General features: G+C 36.5%; 5 protein-coding genes across 7 annotated transcripts in view; 3 read left to right on the top strand and 2 right to left on the bottom strand.

Annotated features, from left to right (window-relative positions):
- t (C45 family peptidase tan) overlaps nucleotides 1–2,430 on the top strand; it is a 39,119-nt gene extending 36,689 nt beyond the window's left edge. For all 3 annotated transcript variants that reach the window (XM_034983594.2, XM_034983592.2, XM_034983593.2), the window contains exons 7-9: nucleotides 330–564; nucleotides 737–930; nucleotides 1,552–2,430. In XM_034983594.2, coding sequence (XP_034839485.1) covers nucleotides 330–564; nucleotides 737–930; nucleotides 1,552–1,661 — 539 coding nt within the window. In that variant the 3' untranslated portion in view covers nucleotides 1,662–2,430. The remainder of the gene's footprint in view (nucleotides 1–329; nucleotides 565–736; nucleotides 931–1,551) is intronic.
- The window catches only part of Pdp (pyruvate dehydrogenase [acetyl-transferring]-phosphatase 1-like protein, mitochondrial), a 136,524-nt gene that overhangs the window by 50,415 nt on the left and 64,728 nt on the right, over nucleotides 1–21,381 (top strand). The window lies entirely within an intron of this gene.
- Nucleotides 3,931–8,263, bottom strand: LOC117995535 (selenoprotein K-like). The gene is made up of 4 exons (XM_034983537.2): nucleotides 8,025–8,263; nucleotides 6,268–6,343; nucleotides 5,249–5,326; nucleotides 3,931–4,348 (listed from the first exon to the last, which is right to left on the bottom strand). The coding sequence occupies exons 1-4, from the start codon at nucleotides 8,041–8,043 to the stop codon at nucleotides 4,255–4,257; spliced, it is 267 nt and encodes an 88-aa protein (XP_034839428.1). The 5' UTR covers nucleotides 8,044–8,263; the 3' UTR covers nucleotides 3,931–4,254.
- LOC117995715 (putative leucine-rich repeat-containing protein DDB_G0290503) lies at nucleotides 8,994–13,765 on the bottom strand. Its single transcript, XM_034983706.2, has 5 exons — nucleotides 12,544–13,765; nucleotides 11,689–12,074; nucleotides 10,693–11,130; nucleotides 9,256–9,385; nucleotides 8,994–9,067 (listed from the first exon to the last, which is right to left on the bottom strand). The coding sequence occupies exons 1-5, from the start codon at nucleotides 13,763–13,765 to the stop codon at nucleotides 8,994–8,996; spliced, it is 2,250 nt and encodes a 749-aa protein (XP_034839597.2).
- On the top strand, nucleotides 18,696–19,800 carry LOC117995534 (rhythmically expressed gene 2 protein-like). Its single transcript, XM_034983536.2, has one exon. It carries the CDS (start codon nucleotides 18,825–18,827, stop codon nucleotides 19,548–19,550), a length of 726 nt encoding a protein of 241 aa, XP_034839427.1. The 5' UTR covers nucleotides 18,696–18,824; the 3' UTR covers nucleotides 19,551–19,800.

The raw sequence follows: 21,381 nt of genomic DNA, 5'->3' as shown, positions 1-21,381 counted from the left end.
GTAGGAGAACCAGAGTGACCGACATAACCCAACGAATTAGCCAGCTGAAGTGGCAGTGGGCAGGCCACGCCTGCCGCAGAACCGATGGCCGATGGGGCAGACGTGTTCTGGAGTGGAGACCGCGTATCAGCAAGCGCAGTGTGGGACGACATCCAACCCGCTGGACTGACGACCTTAAGAAGATAGCGGGAAGTGGGTGGATGAGGAAGGCGGAGGATCGTGTGTGGTGACGTGCTCTTGGGAAGGCCTATGTCCAGCAGTGGACGCAAACAGGCTGATTGATTGATTGATTGATTGATGTATAACATAAGCTTTGCATCTTTTTCTAGCAAGAACTTTCATCACACGAGCTCTATTAGCATCCAAGAATTTCGCCGACGCTGAAAAGGTCCTACGCGATGAAGGACTCGGTATTGCGAATGGCTTCTCCATTAACATGATTTGGACGGACAAGACCGGTGATAGAAAGATCTTTAATGCAGAGGTAGCGCCAGACCTGACGTGTGACAAGTCTCTCCTTAACATACAAGGCTTTGCTGATGAGCCATTGGTGCATACCAACATGTAAGTAGCTTTAAGGGCCTAAACTAAAAACCTTGTAGTGATTTTTTTGTTTGGGATAAAATATAGGTATACTTATAATAAAACTGTAACTGGACAATTTCTGTACATTAAATATATTTTGAAAATTTTAATCGGGGGAAACATAATTTTGATATAATTTATTCACTAACAGATATCAAAGGATTAAGGTGAAAGAAGTTATAGGACCAATCATAGATAGCAGCACCGCCCGCCTCAAGGCCATTCATTCGCACCAGCCGCCCCAAAGTCAAAAAGACATCAAGGATATCCTATCTGATACAAGCGGCACTGACTTCCAAGTATTTCAAGAGAAAAGGGATTCTATTATCAAGACAATTGCTGCGGGTAGGTTTTTCTTTACTTAATGACAAAATGTTTTAACTTCACTGATACAGCAGTGCAAAGTCTTGACTCTCAATCAGAACGTTCACGCTGGCCATACATGATCAAGTTTACCGCCAAGTTTGCAGCGGACTTGAAGCGGCGTCCAGTCAACTGATAGCCATACATCGTCAATGTGCATCACATCATGCAAGTCCGCTGCAAACTTGACAGGTAAACTTGATCGTATATGACCAGCGTAACTGTGATCGCACTGTTGCTATTGGAACAGTTTGGGAATTCACTAGTAGATAGGTAGGTACCTACTACTAAAATATTAAGCAATTGGTGAATTCACAATGAATAAGGGATGATTTATGCCAACACGTGGCAGGCGCGGGCTGTGCCACGTTCGAGGCGCGGACGTTTTATATGAAACAGTTCATGCTTCACCGTGTGGCGTCACGGAGAAGCATAATTAATGTACGTAACCTCGTACGTGGTACGTCGGCTCGTGCCCGCCATGTGTTGACATAAATCATCCCTAAAAGACACATACATCCCTATAAGACACTACTAATTATATTTATTTTATTAGTGTATCTCTAACGGTACAATAGTAGCAATTTTCTTTTACTTTTACAGGTGTTTTCGAGTTAGACAAGATGACTTGGAGTATTTATATCAACAAACCAAACGGTTCCGAGCCTGTAGCCGTTTTACCAATAAGATTTTCAATGTTAGAAAAAGTATAATTTAACCTGTACAAAGTACGTGGATAAAATCGTGATAAATGTACTTAGATAAAGCGTACCTACAGTACAATAGTGCCTAATCATTATTTAAAATAATAAATTAAAAATGTATCACAGATCTAGAAACGAATTTTTAGAAAATAAGTAGTTAATTAGGTGTAGAACCCTGGTATTTCAATCAAATACATAATTAGGTATTTATTAGTTATAGTATTATATTATTATTAGTTTTAGAAAAATCCTAGAGTAACTTATGGTTGAAGAACACCTCCTCTGCTTTATCTCGAAATCTAAAGCATCAGACCATAGGTATACCTACTAATTTGTGTGGAAACTCATTTAGAAATGTAGTTCGTAGATTCCTAATTTCGATAGGTACAAAATGTCAGACAAACGGTTGACGAGCAGATAGAAGCCATAAACAATATAAGTTAAGTTTACCTAAGCAAAATATTTGTCCAATCCGACAAAAAATTCTCGCCAAATATTTTATTTTTTGAAATTTATCCAAAGTTACCCAACAGCAAGTTGATTCAAAGTTCATACGATTTTGAATACCTAGATACTTTTCAAAAAAAGTATTATGTACCTTAGGTACCCGTATCCACAGAAATTGTTTGAATTTACTAAATTTATTATATTAAAGCATTTATAACGTTAGTTTGGATTTCTCTGACTACCAATACCTTCGTTATATGTAATTTCTAGGTAGGTACTAGAGAAAAATACTTTTGATTTAATTTAATATAACATTATTTGTTGCAAATCACCATGTGGTTTTATTTTTGGATTTTTTTATACGCCCTACCAGCAGCAGAGTGATTCGCTAAATCAGTTATCATCACTTCATGATAGCCAAGCTCATTTGGCCTTTTTTAATCCATTGCAGGTGTGCTACGAAACATTATTTTTATATTGCTCAGTGAAGCAGCAATGCAGAAGCAACCAATGTCAAATGAGTTTGATGGCTTTCATTTAGTGATGACCACAGAGTTAGAATAATCTCGATTAAATATGGAAAAATTGAATAAATACCGCTAAATAAATTCAATTCCTACCTGTTAGTATTTTTATCTATACTGTTACTGATATTAAAAAGAGGAAAGATTTGTTTGTTAGCTTGTAACTGATAAACTCTGAAACCACTGAACCGATTTTAATAATTCTATCATCATTAGAAAGCTACTTTACCCAGAAGTATCTATCACCCATACTAATATTATAAATGCGAAAGTGTGTCTGTCTATTTGCTAGATTTTCACGACCCATCTGTTCAACCGATTTCGATGAAATTTGGTACAGAAATAGCTTGTATCCCGGGAAAAGACCTAGGCAACTTTTTATCTCGGAAAATCAAAGAGCTCCCGCGGGATTTTTAAAAACTTAAATCCCCGCAGACAAAAACGCGGCCATCGTCTAGTAAGCTATATCATGTATATTATAGGTACTCGACACTTACCCATGCCCTTACCCGTTACACGTTGCAGTTGGTGTGGTCTCAACGAGTATTCAGTAGTCAAATCAAGATTAATTGATAATGTCCGAGGTGATGTATATTTTCATTTCAATATAACACTTGTATTAGGTGATTAGGTATGTTTTATGTTGTTGTTGGTTAAACCAGTATAAAAACAGATTTATTTGGTTACATATTTATAGTAAGTAATTATTAATATACATGTAAAATAAAGCTTTTGAACGTATCTACTTATCATCAATAATATATATGTCATTAAAATATACATTGGTCAAGATAATAATAAAATTGAATATCATGAATTTAATTAAAATTAAAATAATGTGTCTAAAATGAACAGAGATTTTTTTACATTGATACTTAGATATTAATAACAATGGCTAAAAATTAATGCTGTAAATATACGGCGAATACAATTATTACAAGGAGCGCAGTTCCCTCGTCTTATATCTAAATCAGCAAATCTAAGCACAATAGTTACTCTGAATCCGGTTATAATGTTACTACTCATAGATTACAAGAGAGAGAAAAACAAGTGCATCTTTGAATTTTGTTTACATGTTATTATGCACTACACATGAATTTTATATATGATGATGATTTATATAATCCATTCTAAGGTTTTACACCAGATATCTTCAAATTCAATATGCTTACAGATAAATGTGCTTATATTTTTTTATCAAGTTACCTTAGTAAAAAAGGGAAGCGTTTATATTTAAGTAGGTAAACATATTATATTATAATCTATTGATAAAGTACCAAACTAAAATGAGATTAAAAAATACCATATAATTATTTAAAAATTAAATATAATTGTGATAACTATTTTACGATAGTATGATTTTGATGTTATTTTGCATTGAACAAATAGTAGTCTGAGGCGGGATTTAATTCATTATTATTGGTGTATAAGCAAATAAAATCATTAAGAAACCAATTTAAACAAGTAAAAATATTGTAAAGATATAACTAGTTATTATTATGAATTACAATATTATAATGAAGAGATTAAAATAGAAATGAATGCTATAAACTATTATATTATTATTAAAATTATTTTGTAGAAGTGTCAGACTTCTGCGTCATCGTCTGGTAGCTATTTGGTATGATAAGCTATCCGCAGCCACAACCACCCATAGGTGGTGGCGGGGGCCCATTGCTGGAGGGCCCGAAACCTCCATATTTTCGTGAAGGTGGTTTTGGTGGTCTGAAAGTATTAAAAAATACTATTATGCACTAACCAAACAAGTAAAAGTAGGATATCCTACAAGTTTTTGAAAATATACCTACTACATATTACTATAGAAAAGACAGTTTCGCGGGACGCAGCCGAGGACTCAGGTAACAATTAGTTTAGAATATTAGACCAGTGCCGTGAGGCCACTTATCTAGACGATAATAATCTCTATAAATAAAAAAAAAAAAAGATTCCGACGAATTGAGAACCTCCTCCTTTTTTTGAAGTCGGTTAATGAATCGCTGAATGTGTTGCTAAGCGCAAATCTCGAGAACAGCTGAACCGATTTCGCTAATTTCTCTTTTTTATAATATTTCTTGAAGTACGAGGATAGTTCTTACGGAGAAAAAAACTTGGAAAATTGCCTGAATAAGTCTAAAAACAACACTTTTCTATATTCCCATACAAAAGATTCATAATATTACTTAAAAGTCAATTTGAACTTTAATACAATACTATAAAGTTTAACTGTTAGTGGAGGGTTCCGAAATGGCTGACCCGGTGTCCCAAATAGCAAAATAAGTATTAAAAGAAATAAAGAACCTACTGTTAGGCGGTACAAAGTTCGCCGGGACAGCTAGTAATCTCTATAAAAAAACGTTTTCTCAATGTTTCTGTCCACGGGATTCTAACCAGTAGTCAATGGATTGACTTGTTTTTCACAATAGAGGATTTTATATACTTTTTATCCCGAAGGTTTCACCGGAATGGGAATTGTTTACCCACCATTTCTTTCTTCAATCTTTCACCATTAGAAACCTACTTTATCTAGAAGTAACATAGGCTATATTTATATACATATAGGACATAGGTATATAAAATTTCACCCACACGAAGTCAGACAGATCAGTTAGCAAAACGGAAACTTACCCACTGCCAGGTGGACGGAAATCTCTTACATATTTATCACCATGTTTGTTGTAATTTGGGTCGACCAGGGTCCTGAAACTAAATAAATAGTACAAATTATTATCAGCTTATCAGTTTCTTCACAGTATTTAGTATACTTAATACTAAATACTGTGAAGAAACAGGACCTACTACCAGTTTTATAAGTCGCATCGACAAAATTCGTTACTGCAGAAAAGTGCAATTTGGCGGCTACTTAAACTAAATGCACACCAATGAAATACAGACCTTATTGCTTGACGTTAAAATTTAAAACACAAAAACAACAGACTCGTGCTATCTCGCTCATGATTCGCGCGTAGGCAACAATAGCGGACGGACGCGAGCTATGATTGACTGAGATATTTTCGCGCCATTCAAAACTAAGATTTCAGCGCAGGTACATCGGCGTAACTTATAAAAGTGGCAGTATTGTAACTACTCAGTTTAAAGCTGTTAACAGTGTATATTCAGGGTGGCCGGGGATGTGACGTCTAATAGAAAAATTTAAATACCTTATATCAAGGGGTATCCAAATCACCCGTGTGTATGTTCAGCGATTTTCAATAGTTTAGGAGACATGATTTTTTAAAACAACAAATAATAAAAATCTCAAAACGGACTCGCACACGCAGGGTTCCATATAAGGGGTTTGAAATTTGTGTGGTCTACACGAACGAGGTCGCGGGAATAAGCTAGTATTTGTATGAAAAGTAAAAAGTTAAAGTTATTATAACCAGTGTAGACACGCGCCAGAGACGCGCGCCCAATGCGCTGCGTTTCAGGTGCTTAGTAAAATGGTATGAATTTTATGGAACAGATTACATCAAGCGCTGCCATCGTTGAAACAATTTTAGTATGAGCTCGAAACACAGCACAAAGGCGCGTCTAGGGAGCATTCTGTAGGACAGAGGCTACTTTTACCCACAGAAAAATATTTTAATGCTTTGGTTTGAAGTCATGGACATCATGCTAGTCTATTAAAATAGTATATTACTTACAGCAAGTAACAGAAGTTCACTATTCCCCAAAACCAACCAAAAATGCTAAATGGATGATGTTCAACCACTGTGCCATCTGAAACAGAAATATATACTTCTATTCAGTACTATATTTTTAAGATTGTAAGCAGAACATGAAGACACAGTAGCTTATAGAAACAACCTCGATTAAAAAGATAATTAGTATCCATTTTCAACTAATGCCATTTTGTTTTCGGCTACATAACATCTTAACAATTTTTTCAATTCACTTATTATCGACACCAGTAAATTAGTTTTTAATGTAATACACAAGCAGGCGTTATTTTATCGCGGAAGCTTAATTTGCTATAATCTGCTGAAACAGATCAAATCTGTATGGTGCAACATGCAACATGAGATATGCACCAGCCGCCAACCCACTGCTAAACATACAGGAAACGCCAGCCACCAAGCAAGCAATATGCACCACCACTACCACGCAGCACCATACATTGTGGATTGAAAGGTCTACGTCTTCCGAAGATGCTCCAATGAGGCGTAACTTGTGTCGACTATGTTTTGGGATTAGTGTGATGCTGCGTAGTGGTGGTGCGTTTTGCTTGCTTGGTAGCTGGCTTTTCCTGCATGTTAGCATTATGAGGGCGGGCGGTGTTTATTGCATGTTGCATGTTGCACCATACAGATCTGATCTTTTTCAGCAGATTATAGCAAATTAAGCTTTTGGTTCATTGTAAATTAGTTTTAACTCCCTTTGTCACCGAGATGAAGTAGAGCATCTTAAGTTCTACTTGACGAACTAAAATTTTGCATGGTACAGTTTATGTTCTTAGCATTAGTTTCAGTATGCACAGACAAAATAATTAGTTTTCTTTATTTGCAGTTTCAGCTTTACTTTTTTGCAGGTCCAATAATATTTAATCAATATTATAATATATTAAACTTGAAATCTAAGTTCGCTAACAAATGACTGTCAATATTTATCATTGTTTATTTATACATGTGTATAAAAAGAAGTCTCGTATTATAATTGTTTTATATTAATGCTTTACCTCTAAAATTTCATGTGACTTGAAAGTCTTTCTAAAAAGACCATACCTAAATTGATTTACCCCTTATCATCATTGTATAATTAATGAAAAAGAGGCCCCAGCGTCAGGGAATGAGCAATATGACACATAAAGAGAAAGACATCGTACTTAATAAAATGCATGTAGACTACAAACATTCTATTTAATTATTGTTGTTGTTTTAATGTCATTGGTACAATCAAAAAAGTGTTCCAGAACAGTTCCTTAAGTTGTTTCAATTGAATAATAAAATAGCCCATTTAGGCTGCTGTAGGCCAGTTTTCTTGTGGAGGGTAATTTCCTATTTATTTATTGAAAATATTACAATAAAACTTGCACTCAATGTTAGTTAAGTATTTAAGATTGGTATAATAGCACAGTTTGTAGGATGCTGTTTAAATAGTTTTGCATAAATGTGGACTGAATAATTTACAAAGGAAAATATTATTTATAGTAATACCTACAATGTTTTAAATCCGACGTTTGTGATATGACAAAGTAATGCCACAGTGTGGAATATCCTGACTAGACTCCTTCCATGGCCCCAGTCTTCACAGTGAACTTATAAATTTAATTACGGTAATAAATTTCCTATTGACCTAATGTTGATAAACCCACGTACACGAACTAGCTAGTTAAATGACGTGGCCTTAGTTAACACATATTTATAAAAATTGATAATTTAAAAACGGTTAAGATATTACTTACCACCTTTTACGTAAACCATTTTACTTGTAATACCAGTTAGGTAATTGAGTTAAGTATTAAAAATTAGCAATAATAAACTATTTTTTTATTGTTGAATCGTGAAATAACAACACCTATAAGAACCTCCGAAACTGAAACTTTAATTCACACTTCACAGAGTACTTTTTACATATGCTTTAATTTTATTTGCTATTGTTTTGACTTTGATTTTTGATGGGGGAGCTGTCAACCCGTGTCAACAAGTAAAGAGAATACCTATAATCCAGGGTGCGTAAACTTAGATCAAAAAGTAGGGAAATGTATTGCGTACTATACTGCAAAATTACATAGTACGCAAAAGTCTGGGTTGTTACTTATTTAACAAGTATTTTTAATTTAGCAGTATTATAATCAAGTAATTCAAAAATTCAAGTTCAGAGGTCAGTAGTGCTGCGTATGTTTTCCAATGTCGTCAATAGATGGCGGTATGTCTCATTCCATGATTATACCAGCTCAAAAAAAACAACTAAAGTGGTAGGTAGCTTTTATAAAACGCGTTATTTTATATTTTATTTTTTTATTAAAAGTAATTAACTTGTATTCAAAAGAAAAGAAAAGAAAAAGTAAAATAACAATTATCACGTTGTTTCTCTACTAAATTTACATTGGCGGAATTTTTGCGAATCACAAAACGACGGTATAAAGAGCCGAATAGAAGAAAAAAAGAAGAAGTTAAGTATAAATTTTTTTGTATAGCTTTTTTCGTAATTCTTTCTAAGAAGTTCAAAAAAAAATATTTTGAATTCTTTATTTAGTTGTATTTCTGCTAAATCACACTGGCAGCACTGGTCATTGACAAAAAACAACAAAAGTCAATAAATGAAAATGTCGGACGCGTGAGTTGTGTTGTATTTTTTGGATTAAATAACCTAATCTAAGATTTTTGGTACGTGCGAAATGTGAATTTGCCTGAGGCCTTTAAGTTGAGCTTTAGTTCATGCGGTCAGGTCCATTACAGTGATATTTGCGCAACTGTTTACCGTCTTTGTTCTGCGCGTGGAACACTAAAGACAGGATTTGTTAGTAGGTATAGTCAGTGTATTTTATTCATTGTATTAAACTTTTAGTGCATATTTAGTGTCGTGGCGCCTCCTGTTTATGCTTAGTTAGACTCGGCTTGCCGCCCGGGTTTGAGGGTTGAAACCAGAGACGTCACGAAGGCTAGTTTGTGAATGTTTGATTATGCACTCACCCTTGCTCGATGCGCAGTCTGCTTGCGCGTGCGACACCAGGTTAATGCGCCGTCTCCGCGGCACTGAGGCGACGGGCGAGGAAGCGGCCTTCCTCCCCGTCGCATAGGACAGAATCCATTGCCTCGCACTCTGTAATACATATATGGGACGGGCAGATTTCGCCTAGACGAAATCTGCCGGGGCTACTGTCTTCCTCGCCGCTATGCGGGGAAGACCAGGGCTGACTAGCACTAAATTAAAGGAGGAACGGTTCCATCATTAGCCCAGCCATTAGGATTATAATTGGGTCCCATTGACCTACCGCGTTTCGGTCAGGTAACTGGCTATTCGTGCCGGCTCAAAGTGCCACACCTTTGCTTGCTACTTACGCCGAGAGTTAGCCGGGGTCGTCACTGACGTCGAGAGCTAGCTGGTCTCGTCATCTGTATCGAGAGTTAGCGGTTCGACGCTAAGGCCTGCCACCCGAGGGCCCCTACGACTCTCGATACTGACGGATTACTTTCTCCCAGCCAAGTCCTGCCAACAAGGGTCCCAATGGCTCCCGACGCTGACGATTTACTATTCCGACTAAGGCCTGCCAATAAAGGGCCCTTACGACTCTCGACGTAGGCTACATGGAAACGTTCCTTATGCACACAATTAATGGCAATCAAATATAGTTACTTATAGTTAGCCACTTACGAGTAATAATACAGGATGCGAGGCACCGAACTGATGACGGCAGGCGTGCTGTGAGGCGAGGCTGCCGTGCTCGGATCCAGTCAGTTAACAAAATGGTGGGCGCCGTGGTTTAAGGCTTCGACCACAGACAGTCGGCGTCGCGTTTCAAGTATAGACCATTAGACCCACAGAGTAAAGTCACAGACAACTTACCATAGTATTTTAAGCGTCCGGCTCTGGATTCCTCTCCTTCTAATCTCGCTTTGCTCGTTATTGTAATTAGATATTATAATTGGATGATTTAATTTTACGATGATTACTATTTATATTTTGTACAATTAACTATTTCGCGACGTTCGTCGCGACACTCCCCAACAACGGAAGTTACAATAAGACGATAAGATTCTGCGTCCACTCCTTAATCTTCTTGAGGGCCCTGACAGCCGCTTCTCTCTTGTGTCTTGGCTCCTCGGAAGAAAGGTCTACTTCGTTTTAGTTAGTAATCTCCTCTGGCAGAAGTTGATCCTCTAACATCGTCGATTATGGTCTTGTATGGTGTGATCATTTTCCTTTTCAGGTGTATCGATTTCACCACTACGTATCTCACTGGTTTCTCCAGTGGTTTCTTCGTGCACTTCTCTTGTTATGCGTTCGGAAGGTATATAGTTGTAACTTGGTCTAGGTTTGTCAGCTAGAGCGTGAGCTTCTTGTTCGTCCATTTCCAGTGGATATTAGTGTGAAATGGATCTAATATATTCGCTATTATCTACTTTTACTTTCGCTGTTCTGCTAAATCCATCCTTCCCCTTCATAAGTTTTGTTATTTTCCCAACTCGCCAGCTTTCCCGATTAGGATGTTCCCCCTTTATCTGGACTATTTGTCCTTCTTGAGGTTCTAATTTCGAAGTGACTCTTGGATCCCTATGTGAATGCTGGTATCTTTCTCGAAGGCTGAGAAGGTAACGATTAGAAAACATTTCTCTAAATTCTTCCTGGATTTTAAGAGCTCTCTTCCAACCTTTAACTAGTTCCGTTTTTGTAACGGTTCCTTCTGCTAAAGGTTCCTTCCGGGTAGTCTCTACTGTTATACATTTTCCTACAGCCAAGAAATCAGCTGGTTTCAATATATGATCCAGCTCGGCATCTATATGGGTGAGTGGACGTGTATTTACCACGGCTTCAATTTCCTTCATTACTGTAGATAGTTCGTGATCCTTAAGACAGTGTTTTTATAATGTTCTTGTTCCTTTTCGTTTATTCTATATTACAGAAATAGTTTCATTAATTTCAACTTCCTCATCTTCACTATCATTCGGAAGAGCCTCCCGAAACAAAAAGGGATCACTATTCGTTGCCCTTTGTGGCAATGTATCAGATGCTTGTAACAAATATTGAGGTCCAGCTAACTATTTCGCTTTCTCTTCACAAGTGCTGTAAGGTTTTGTTGCTACATCTGCCGCATTTAGCTCTAAGGGAACATATCTTATGATCAATTCTTTATTTCGTTTAATTTCTTGGATTCTCCTTGCTACGAATGGTGGTAAAAGTTTAGAAGACTTGCACCATCCGATTACAATTTGGCTATCGGTCCAAAGAAATTTATGTGTTACTTTTGCAGAAAGAAAGTTCCGAATAAATTTTATAAGACGACTTCCAATTAATACTCCGAGTAATTCTAATCGAGGAATTTTCAAATTATCCTGATCCTTTATAGGTACAAGTCTAGATTTTCCAATGACGAAACTGATCTTGTTCTCATTCACTATATATACAGTAGCTGCATAAGCTTTAAGAGACGCGTCGGTAAAGCAATGCAATTGAACATCGTTATTTTGAGCATTCGCCATATAACATCTGGGTATTGATATTTCTTTAATCTTGTCTAGTTGTTCACGTATTGTCGACCACTCTTCCTTCATCTGTTTTGAAAAGGTGGTGTCCCATTTAATTTTGGTTTTCCAAAGCTCTTGCAGAAATAATTTAGCAGGTAGAATATGTGGTGCGACAAATCCGCAAGGGTCGTAGATTGAAGCGATCACTCTCAATACTTCCCGTTTATTGTTCGCATTAGAGTCGATCTTGTATCTCAATTGAAGTAGATCTTCCTTTAAATCCCAATCAAGTCCTAATATCTTAACACGGATTTCCTTTGACGAGTCTGGGATTTGTGTCATAAATTCATAAGAATTAGAATTCCACCCCCTTAAGTTCATAGACATTCGTTTAAACGCCCTTTTGGAGTCGGTATATAATTCTGATAGTTTTCTCCTTCTGATGGACACAATGATGCAAGTAATGAACAGGATGTTCTTCCTTTTCAGATTTAGCGTTCACAACTGCTGTTTGAAGTATCGTAGTATCCTTGGTATCTAATTGCATTAAATTATTGGTTGATTCGTTTTGTATTTTTATTATTTATATAATCATTTATTATTATTCTTATTTATTATTTACATTCTTATTTATTATTTTTATTTATTTATTAGTTGTTTCACTCTCCTTTTGTAGATTTTTAGGACAAAGTGCCCGATTGTGAGATCCAATCTCGTTGCAGTGTGCACAATTTGGTTTTCTCTCACATGTCTTTACGGTGTGTCCTTTGCGAAAACATGCATAACATCGGTTACCCAATTTATTCCTCCTTTCTCGTAACGTTGTGAAGGCTTTACATTGATCGTTAAAATGGTTCTCTTGGCAGAAAATGCATTGAAGTTTTCCTTTTTTCTCGTGTTGTCTTTCTTGGTTTCCTACTTGCTCTACCCATTTTCTTTTGAATTGTTTCTTAAAACTTCCCTGACAACCTTGAAATAATCCCCGATTTTTATTTTGAAATTTTGCTTCGGGTTTCTTTATAGACTTTCCTTTATTTGTTGGCCTTTTGGATTTTACTTCCATATTATTGTCGTCGGATGCATTCGCATGTAGAGATTGGGTAGTGTAATTGTCTTCAGATTTTCCCTGGATAACTCTCTCTGCGTCTTCCCTAGCCGTGATAATGACTTCGAGGCATTTCCTTATCTCCTCGATGGACTCGGTGTTTATTTTCATTTTCATTTCGTAAATGATTTCTTGCGGGAATTTTTCCAAGATTAGGAAACGTAGATGGTTGTGGTTTATGTCCTCGCCCAGCGATTTAAGCACCCTAAGATGTCGTTCGATCTCGTTCAGTGTTTGTCTCACCTCCGTGACATTCATTGCGGTGGAAGCCTTGACACGATACAGTGCTGAGTAGTGTGCATCAATTATGTGGTTTTCCTTTCCATATCGATTTTTTAATGTCACTAGTGCTATACTGTAATTCTTGTTTGTTGTCTCTAAGCCTTCCACGATCTTCTTCGCTTCACCTTTCAATGAAGCTTTTAAATACAATAGCTTGTCGACATCGGTTAAGTTTCGTTTGTCAATATTTGAGCTGAATTGATCCCAAAATGTTGACCATTGCAGGATATCGCCGTCGAATTCCGGTAAACTCAGTTTCGGTAGCCGGCTGTTTAGATTCGGATTCGTATCCCTGTTGACTTGATTTTCTCGTTCAATTACTTTAGTCTTTTCTTTAATTTTGACTTTAAGTTCACACAATATATCTTCGGCTTCTAATTGTACTGTAGATATCTCGGATATGTCATCAGGCGCAGGATCGTTGCTTAATCGAAAGTAATTGGTTAATTCGGAGCTCAATCTATTTAACAAAGTTTGTAATTTCGAAGAAATAATTTCTGCTTCTTGTATAATCGTTGGAGATTGAGTGGTTGGATCATCAAGAGTTTCTATTATTTGAGATGCGTTGGTTGATAAATTTTGTAATTTTGTTTTCATTGAGTGCAATATCGCCAAGAGACTTTGATCCATCTTGTCGGTATGTTCGAAATATTAGTAGATAAAAGTTTCCTTAAAACGGGTTAGTTGTTTAAGGTTTTTAGAATTTTAGTTGATGTCTTCGTTGTGACCGGGAACTTCGTGGCTCGTCTCTCTATAAATGAAATAGCACCGCTTAGGAGAAAAGCGAGAGAAAAAGAAAGGAAGCGGATTGGCCAAAACAAAAAATTTTTTTTTTTTTTTTTAATCTAACTAATTTTATTTATCTGTGTCAGTATCGTAGATCTATTTTTCAAATGATCGTCCATCTTTCGTTTATTTCACTTTAAAGTTCAGTCAAAACTTCTCTATATTTAATTGTTGAGTGACATCAATGTCCTATGGTTTGAATATTCATGGTAACCCTTGTTCTATAAATCTCATATATTCATCAAATAATTTATCAAATAAATTTCAACGACTAGTTATAACGAAATAATTTTGTACCGTTGTTGTTGTAGAATGAAATTAATTAGTATCGCGGATAAAGTAAGTAACCGACTTTATCATAAATCAATTTCATAGTCCGGCCCTGTCGTCATAGTGTGACAACGACCTTATCAATAATTGTCAGTCATCTGCCCACAGATGTGTACACAATTCCACTAACATGCTAGAAGGGTTATGCCTACCCTTGCAACAAGATATAGAATGTAGTAAAATAGAGTAGCATTATACCTCTATTCAATAAACTTCTACAAATATTCTTAAATCTCTGTACATTCTACTGGCTTTTATTTCATGCCTAAGGTTCGTATTGCTAAACCGGGTCTCAATTTTAGTATTTAATCATCTCAGTTACTAGGTATGCGTGGGCACACACACTGTGTGACCATTCAGCATAAGCATTCAATGATTGACCCCTTCGTATCAAAATTGTATGATCATAGCAATCTCAAGTCGTGTAGGTATGTGTGTAACTATTTAACCGTTCTAGCAAGTCCAGTGTGAATGCACCGGCAAAGGTCAGTGTACTATCGCAGGTGACTGCTCTAGGTACCTATCGTTTATTGTTAATGTCCATATCACTTCACTGTTTCATTCATAAAATTTGTGAAAAAAAAAAGAATTTCTTGCGCACCGAAACCAAGGGTTTTTTCACATTTATAACTGTTATACAAGAAACGATAACCTTTAGAATTGATTTTCTAGAATTGATTTTCTTTCTTACTAGGTGCGGAACCCTAAATACTTTTGAAATTGACTCATCTTTAAGTCTCAGTTGAATATGATATTATAATAATCTTAATTTGTCAGAATGTTGATGCGAGCTCAAACTTTTATTTTAATTGATTTAGTCCCACATGGATCAACATAATTATAATAATTATTCCACTAAACTGCAATAACAGTGTCACTTTATTGTGAATATAATAATTCAGAACGTTGGTAATACCGTCGCATCTTTACAATTAGACTTTAACAGAGAATGAGGTTATTCTTAATTTTCGGTTTCCTTTATTCTATTATAGGACTATGCGCACAGCATCCTCCTTTATTCTTCACATTAGGTAGGTACCTATCCTTTATTAAATTAAACATTGAACATTTGTCACTATTCACTACAATGTATTGTAGGTATTTATATTAAAACTGTCTAAAAAAACGTTAAAATCATCAGTGAAATGCAACATAACTTTGCTTATTTAAAGTAGGTATTAGAGTTTAAAGTGTTAGTTATAAGTAGAATTATTCATCACCTGTAAGGTAGGTATCAAAACTCAATAGTAGGAAAAATAATTTTCATGTGTAGGTAGGTAGGTCATTCACGCTTAAGAATAATCATATTCAGAACAAATCACATAGCTACGAGAAAACAAGACATAAAAATAACCTATTAAGGTCTAATGGTCTTTGCCGCTCTATACGTGTCGAGACTTGTCGAGACATGTCTGATTTAGGTCAGTGCATAATAACATTCACAACTTATTTGACAACCCTCTTTCTTTTAGCATTTTTTGCTGAAAGCTCATTTACTGATTTATCAGATCCTCAGCACCTCCACCATGTCGTGGCGCCTCCTGTTTATGCTTAGTTAGACTCGGCTTGCCGCCCGGGTTTGAGGGTTGAAACCAGAGACGTCACGAAGGCTAGTTTGTGAATGTTTGATTATGCACTCACCCTTGCTCGATGCGCAGTCTGCTTGCGCGTGCGACACCGGGTTAATGCGCCGTCTCCGCGGCACTGAGGCGACAGGCGAGGAAGCGGCCTTCCTCCCCGTCGCATAGGACAGAATCCATTGCCTCGCACTCTGTAATACATATATGGGACGGGCAGATTTCGCCTAGACGAAATCTGCCGGGGCTACTGTCTTCCTCGCCGCTATGCGGGGAAGACCAGGGCTGACTAGCACTAAATTAAAGGAGGAACGGTTCCATCATTAGCCCAGCCATTAGGATTATAATTGGGTCCCATTGACCTACCGCGTTTCGGTCAGGTAACTGGCTATTCGTGCCGGCTCAAAGTGCCACACCTTTGCTTGCTACTTACGCCGAGAGTTAGCCGGGGTCGTCACTGACGTCGAGAGCTAGCTGGTCTCGTCATCTGTATCGAGAGTTAGCGGTTCGACGCTAAGGCCTGCCACCCGAGGGCCCCTACGACTCTCGATACTGACGGATTACTTTCTCCCAGCCAAGTCCTGCCAACAAGGGTCCCAATGGCTCCCGACGCTGACGATTTACTATTCCGACTAAGGCCTGCCAATAAAGGGCCCTTACGACTCTCGACGTAGGCTACATGGAAACGTTCCTTATGCACACAATTAATGGCAATCAAATATAGTTACTTATAGTTAGCCACTTACGAGTAATAATACAGGATGCGAGGCACCGTACTGATGACGGCAGGCGTGCTGTGAGGCGAGGCTGCCGTGCTCGGATCCAGTCAGTTAACAAAATGGTGGGCGCCGTGGTTTAAGGCTTCGACCACAGACAGTCGGCGTCGCGTTTCAAGTATAGACCATTAGACCCACAGAGTAAAGTCACAGACAACTTACCATAGTATTTTAAGCATCCGGCTCTGGATTCCTCTCCTTCTAATCTCGCTTTGCTCGTTATTGTAATTAGATGTTGGCCCCGATTCTCTAGTCTCTCTCTAAACTAAATTTGGAGTGTCTGCATCCTTTTCTTTTTACTAATGCTAAAAAAGGAACGGAACATGACTTTCACATTTAAAGACTCTAAATTTTAGTGCACAATACAAATTTAAACAGTAGGTTCGCGAGTGCGTGCTAAAATCACGGGTTTTACCATCTAAAATATAAATTTAGAAATGTCAAACTGCTTCTGTCCTTTTCATATTACAATGGTGGGAAGGGGGTGCGAATACTCTAAAATTAGGTTGTGCTTAGAATCGGTGCCATTATAATTGGATGATTTAATTTTACGATGATTACTATTTATATTTTGTACAATTAACTATTTCGCGACGTTCGTCGCGACATTTAGTGTATTAAAGTTACTTCTAGTGTAAATTATAGTGTAGTCATGTCATCAGCAAAACATTTTACGATGTAAATGATCAATTTTGTTTTCATTAAGTATAGAAAATATAACCTACATTATTTTAAAAATAACTTTGTTTTATTCAGGGCTGATTTTTTCAATCGTCAAATAAAACTCACAAAATCAAAAATCCATCGTTATTTGACAATTGAAAAATCAGCCAAGTAACCCAAATCTAGAAAATAATAAGAAAGTAGGATAATATAGGTACCTAGTACCTATATTATACGTATAAATGTATATAGTACCTATACCTATGTATTACATATATACGTAGATATAGATTCAATCACCATAGTTCCAAATTTCAAATCTAGGGGCGCTTGTGATGCATTTCCAATTTTAGGCTCGAAGTTTGGTTGTTAGCTAGCTTTAAGTTTTATTGTATTAAAAAAAAAAAAAAAAAATATATAAAAAAAAAAAAAAAAAACTGGTCTCTATTTCATATATTACAAAGTACTCTGTGATATAATCACTACCTACGTCAACAAGCATCTGACAAACAGGGCTGGAAACATTTAGATGAAAACGTGCCCGGATTCCGGAAGCTTGTGGGAAGCGGGTTCTCTATTCTCTATACCTAGTCTAAGATCCAACATCATCAAACATGTACGAACTATCTCTCCACACGTGGAAAGTTGGATGAACTGTTGGACTGTTGGAAGACTGTGTGGAGCTTGCATAGTAAAATATAGGACCAAGATCATTTTGACATTTATTTTTAATCCATCGGAGGTTTTTTACGAAAAGTTATTTTAATTTCGCTCAGAGAAGCAGCAATGTAAGACCAATCAATGTCAATTGAGTTTGATGGCTATCATTTAGTTTTGATCATATGAGTAAATAATATGAGTTAACTATTGAAGATTTTCTACGAATAATTATTTTGACATCACCATTGAAGCAGTAATGTACTAACTATGTAGAATCAACCAATGTCAAATGAGCTCGGCAGGGTGATTACGTATCTCGCGACAGGCTTGCGACAGGCGTAAATCTCGCGATCATTGCTGTCAAACGTCCGGCTAGAGAGAGACAGCAATAGCCACAAAGCAAAATAAGAAGAAGAAGAAGAGACAGCAAATGCACTATCCCATTGCTACTGCTGTCACGTTGCTGTCGCTACTGCAAAATTTTACGTAATCAGCCCGCGGTTCTCCGGTTTCTGTAGCTCGGTGCATAGAGATAGTCTCGGTATAGACTACTATGATCTGTGGTCTCGGTGGCTATTTTTTTTTAAATTTATTTTATGGCTATCCAGGGCCGTAAAAAAAATTAAAAAAAAATGGTCTAAACTCTAATGGTGCCCCGTGCCACTGTCACAGAATCTCGTATCAAAGAGTATATAATCACTATGGTGGTGTGCCTATCATATTATCACTATTATCCACCTATTATCATATTTTATCAGTATCACTGAGTGCATACTCATACTGCATCCAAATCCAGGCCGTTGACTGATACCTATCACATATCATTACTGGTCTGTGATACCTATTACATCATACCTTGAAACTAGCCTGTAGTGCTCATATTTTCAAATAATTATTATGTCTTTACATGGGATCAAATTAATTACATTCGATGTTACAAACACTTTATTAAGGTTTCGTATACCTCCATACGATTATTACGCCTCTGTAGCACGATGTCACGGTTTTAAAGGTACAGGTGTTGATTTAAAAAACCAACTACATATTAGTTATAAAGATCTATCAAAGCAACACCCCAATTTTGGGAAAAATAGTATTTCCTGGAACAATTGGTGGAGTCGCGTCATTGAGTTGACCTTTCAAGGACGTCTGCCTACTGAGAAAATCAATGAAATTTCCCAACAACTTATTGAAGATTTCAAGACTCCAACATGTTGGAAAGTAGCAGATGGTGGTACAGACTTGATTAGATTACTTAAGAAATTTGGAATTATTGTAGGAGTCATATCTAATTTTGATCCTCGTCTACATGATATACTTACTAATATGAAAATTCATAGCTGCTTTGACTTCATATTAACCTCATATGAGGTAGGTGTATGTAAACCTGACAAAAAGATTTTTGAATGTGCTCAAGATTATTACGGGAATAACATATCTTCTCAACAATGCCTTCATATTGGAGATGATCTAGAAAATGACTACAACGGAGCTAAAGCAGTAGGATGGCATGCTTTACTTATCACAAATAAATCTATAAAATTACCATACTCTAAAAATGTATATCCTAGTTTACAAGATTTATGTAAAGCAATTGAAAGTGATAAGTTAAAGCTATCATGATTACACCTGAGTTCATATTAAGCTTAAGTTTAAAATATTAAATAAACTGTACTAACCAAAAAGATAAAATAGTTATTTGTTATGCAAGGGTGCAAAGATGTTATTTTGTCCCCAGTTTGTATTGAATTCCGAGCCAGCGAAGGATTCTAAGGTTGAACCACGAGCGAACGTATTTAACCGTAGCTAATATATATAATGTACTTAAGCCTTGTCATATTATAAAATAGATTCCAATAACCGACAGACGTTGGGGTCCCAAGGTGCTGAAATGGCGACCTCACACTGGAAAGCGCAGCGTTGGAAGACCCCCCACTAGGTAGACGGACGACATCAGGCGAGTCGCAGGGAGCCGCTGCATTCAGGCAACGCAAAACCGTGGCGCGGGAAGTCACTACCTATGTCCAGCAGCGGACGTCTATCGGTTGTTGATGATGATGATCATGATAGAACTTTATCCCTTTGACTGATGTTTTTAGGGTTCCGTACCAAAATGTGAAAAAACCCTGGTGCGACTAAATACGTACCTAAAAAATAAAACGAAGTCTCTAACTATGACAATTTTTTATAAAACAACAATAAACATATTTGGGTGAGGAAATTTATTTGTTTTATTTGTATAATTTATTTGGAAAAGTTATTGTATGTAGCCACCTTTAGATTTGTCGGTAGGATTCAAACTTATTGGCGACCTCAGGCGACCTAGAAGTTTGCATGGACCGCTCTTGCAACTGATTTCTCAGCCGCCAATATGTTTTTGTGTTTTAAATTACATGGAACTGTAATCTAAAACACAAAAAATAAGCACGAAATAAGACGCAATATTTAAATGCACATGCACTTTAATAATATAAATACCTATTTAAAATGAAATTATGGTAAGTACAATAAACAATTTTCGCTATCAAATATACAGTTAAAATAAACTCTAAGACTAAATAACCAATATTTTCCCCTTTTTCGAACAACAGTAATAAATCTCATAATACAAGGAATGGTGCTATGATTTGTTTTCGAAATTGAAAGCTATACATACAAATACATAGTTTCCAGGTTCTATAGATTGAGAAATAATATATTTCAGTTATTTAAATATCACATCATTGAAAAACTGGAAACATTTGACAACACTCGTAATGGGTAGGCTAAGGTTACAATAGGCTTAGGCATCTTAAGCCAGTAGATTAGATGGCATTTCCTGTGTATAAAAAAGACAATTTTAGAGTGAAACCATTTTTAACCAACTTCCAAAAAAGGAGGAGGTTCTTAATAGGCAGTTATCTGACTCCACAGCAAACGGTAACACATAAGTCCACAATGGTGTGTGTAATAACATAAAATAATGTAATATTTAGCAGTTTATCAAAATATTTTCGCAAAGTATTATTTTATTAAGCTGCGTTTAAATTTTAATGCGTATTGAATTGCACTATGTAAAGTAGTATGAAACATGGTAGTTAAAATCTTGCTTCATGATATGCGGCATAAAATAATGTACATGGACCTTTAGAATGAGATTTCGGCTTTGTAGAGTGTTGTCTCTGTCACTCAAGCCTATGTGACATCGGACACAACGACAGAGACAATACTCTACAAAATCTCTTTCTACAGGTCGATGTACATTATTTTCTGCCGCGTACTATATTTATCTAGATAGGTACATTAAACCTTAAATAGTTAAATAGGTAATTATACTGATTGCAATGGACCTTGCAAGTCCTCTACGAAACTATTATATAGCTACATTACATTGCATTATCACATTAAATTTTTCTGTCAACGGCTGAGTGACTATAACACTATACCTGCTAAAACTTACGGTAAGCAGGTAAGT

Source organism: Maniola hyperantus, chromosome Z (assembly GCF_902806685.2).
Source record: "Maniola hyperantus chromosome Z, iAphHyp1.2, whole genome shotgun sequence".
In the NCBI taxonomy this organism is placed as follows: domain Eukaryota; kingdom Metazoa; phylum Arthropoda; class Insecta; order Lepidoptera; family Nymphalidae; genus Maniola; species Maniola hyperantus.
Note: the sequence above shows the minus strand (reverse complement) of the source record. Positions and strands in the feature narration are given on the sequence as shown.

Excerpts from the sequence above, each read along its gene's own strand:
- LOC117995534 (XM_034983536.2), top strand. The coding sequence starts at position 18,825 with ATGTCTTTACATGGGATCAAATTAATTACATTCGATGTTACAAACACT.
- LOC117995535 (XM_034983537.2), bottom strand. Across the intron at positions 5,327-6,267 it reads GTGAACTTCTGTTACTTGCT|TTTCAGGACCCTGGTCGACC; the intron begins GTAAGTAATATA and ends CTATTTATTTAG. Across the intron at positions 4,349-5,248 it reads TTCCGTCCACCTGGCAGTGG|ACCACCAAAACCACCTTCAC; the intron begins GTAAGTTTCCGT and ends TAATACTTTCAG.
- LOC117995715 (XM_034983706.2), bottom strand. The coding sequence starts at position 13,765 with ATGGATCAAAGTCTCTTGGCGATATTGCACTCAATGAAAACAAAATTA. Across the intron at positions 12,075-12,543 it reads AGAAAGGAGGAATAAATTGG|ACTCGTCAAAGGAAATCCGT; the intron begins GTAACCGATGTT and ends CACAAATCCCAG. Across the intron at positions 9,386-10,692 it reads GATTTAGCAGAACAGCGAAA|AGTGCGAGGCAATGGATTCT; the intron begins GTAAAAGTAGAT and ends TATGTATTACAG.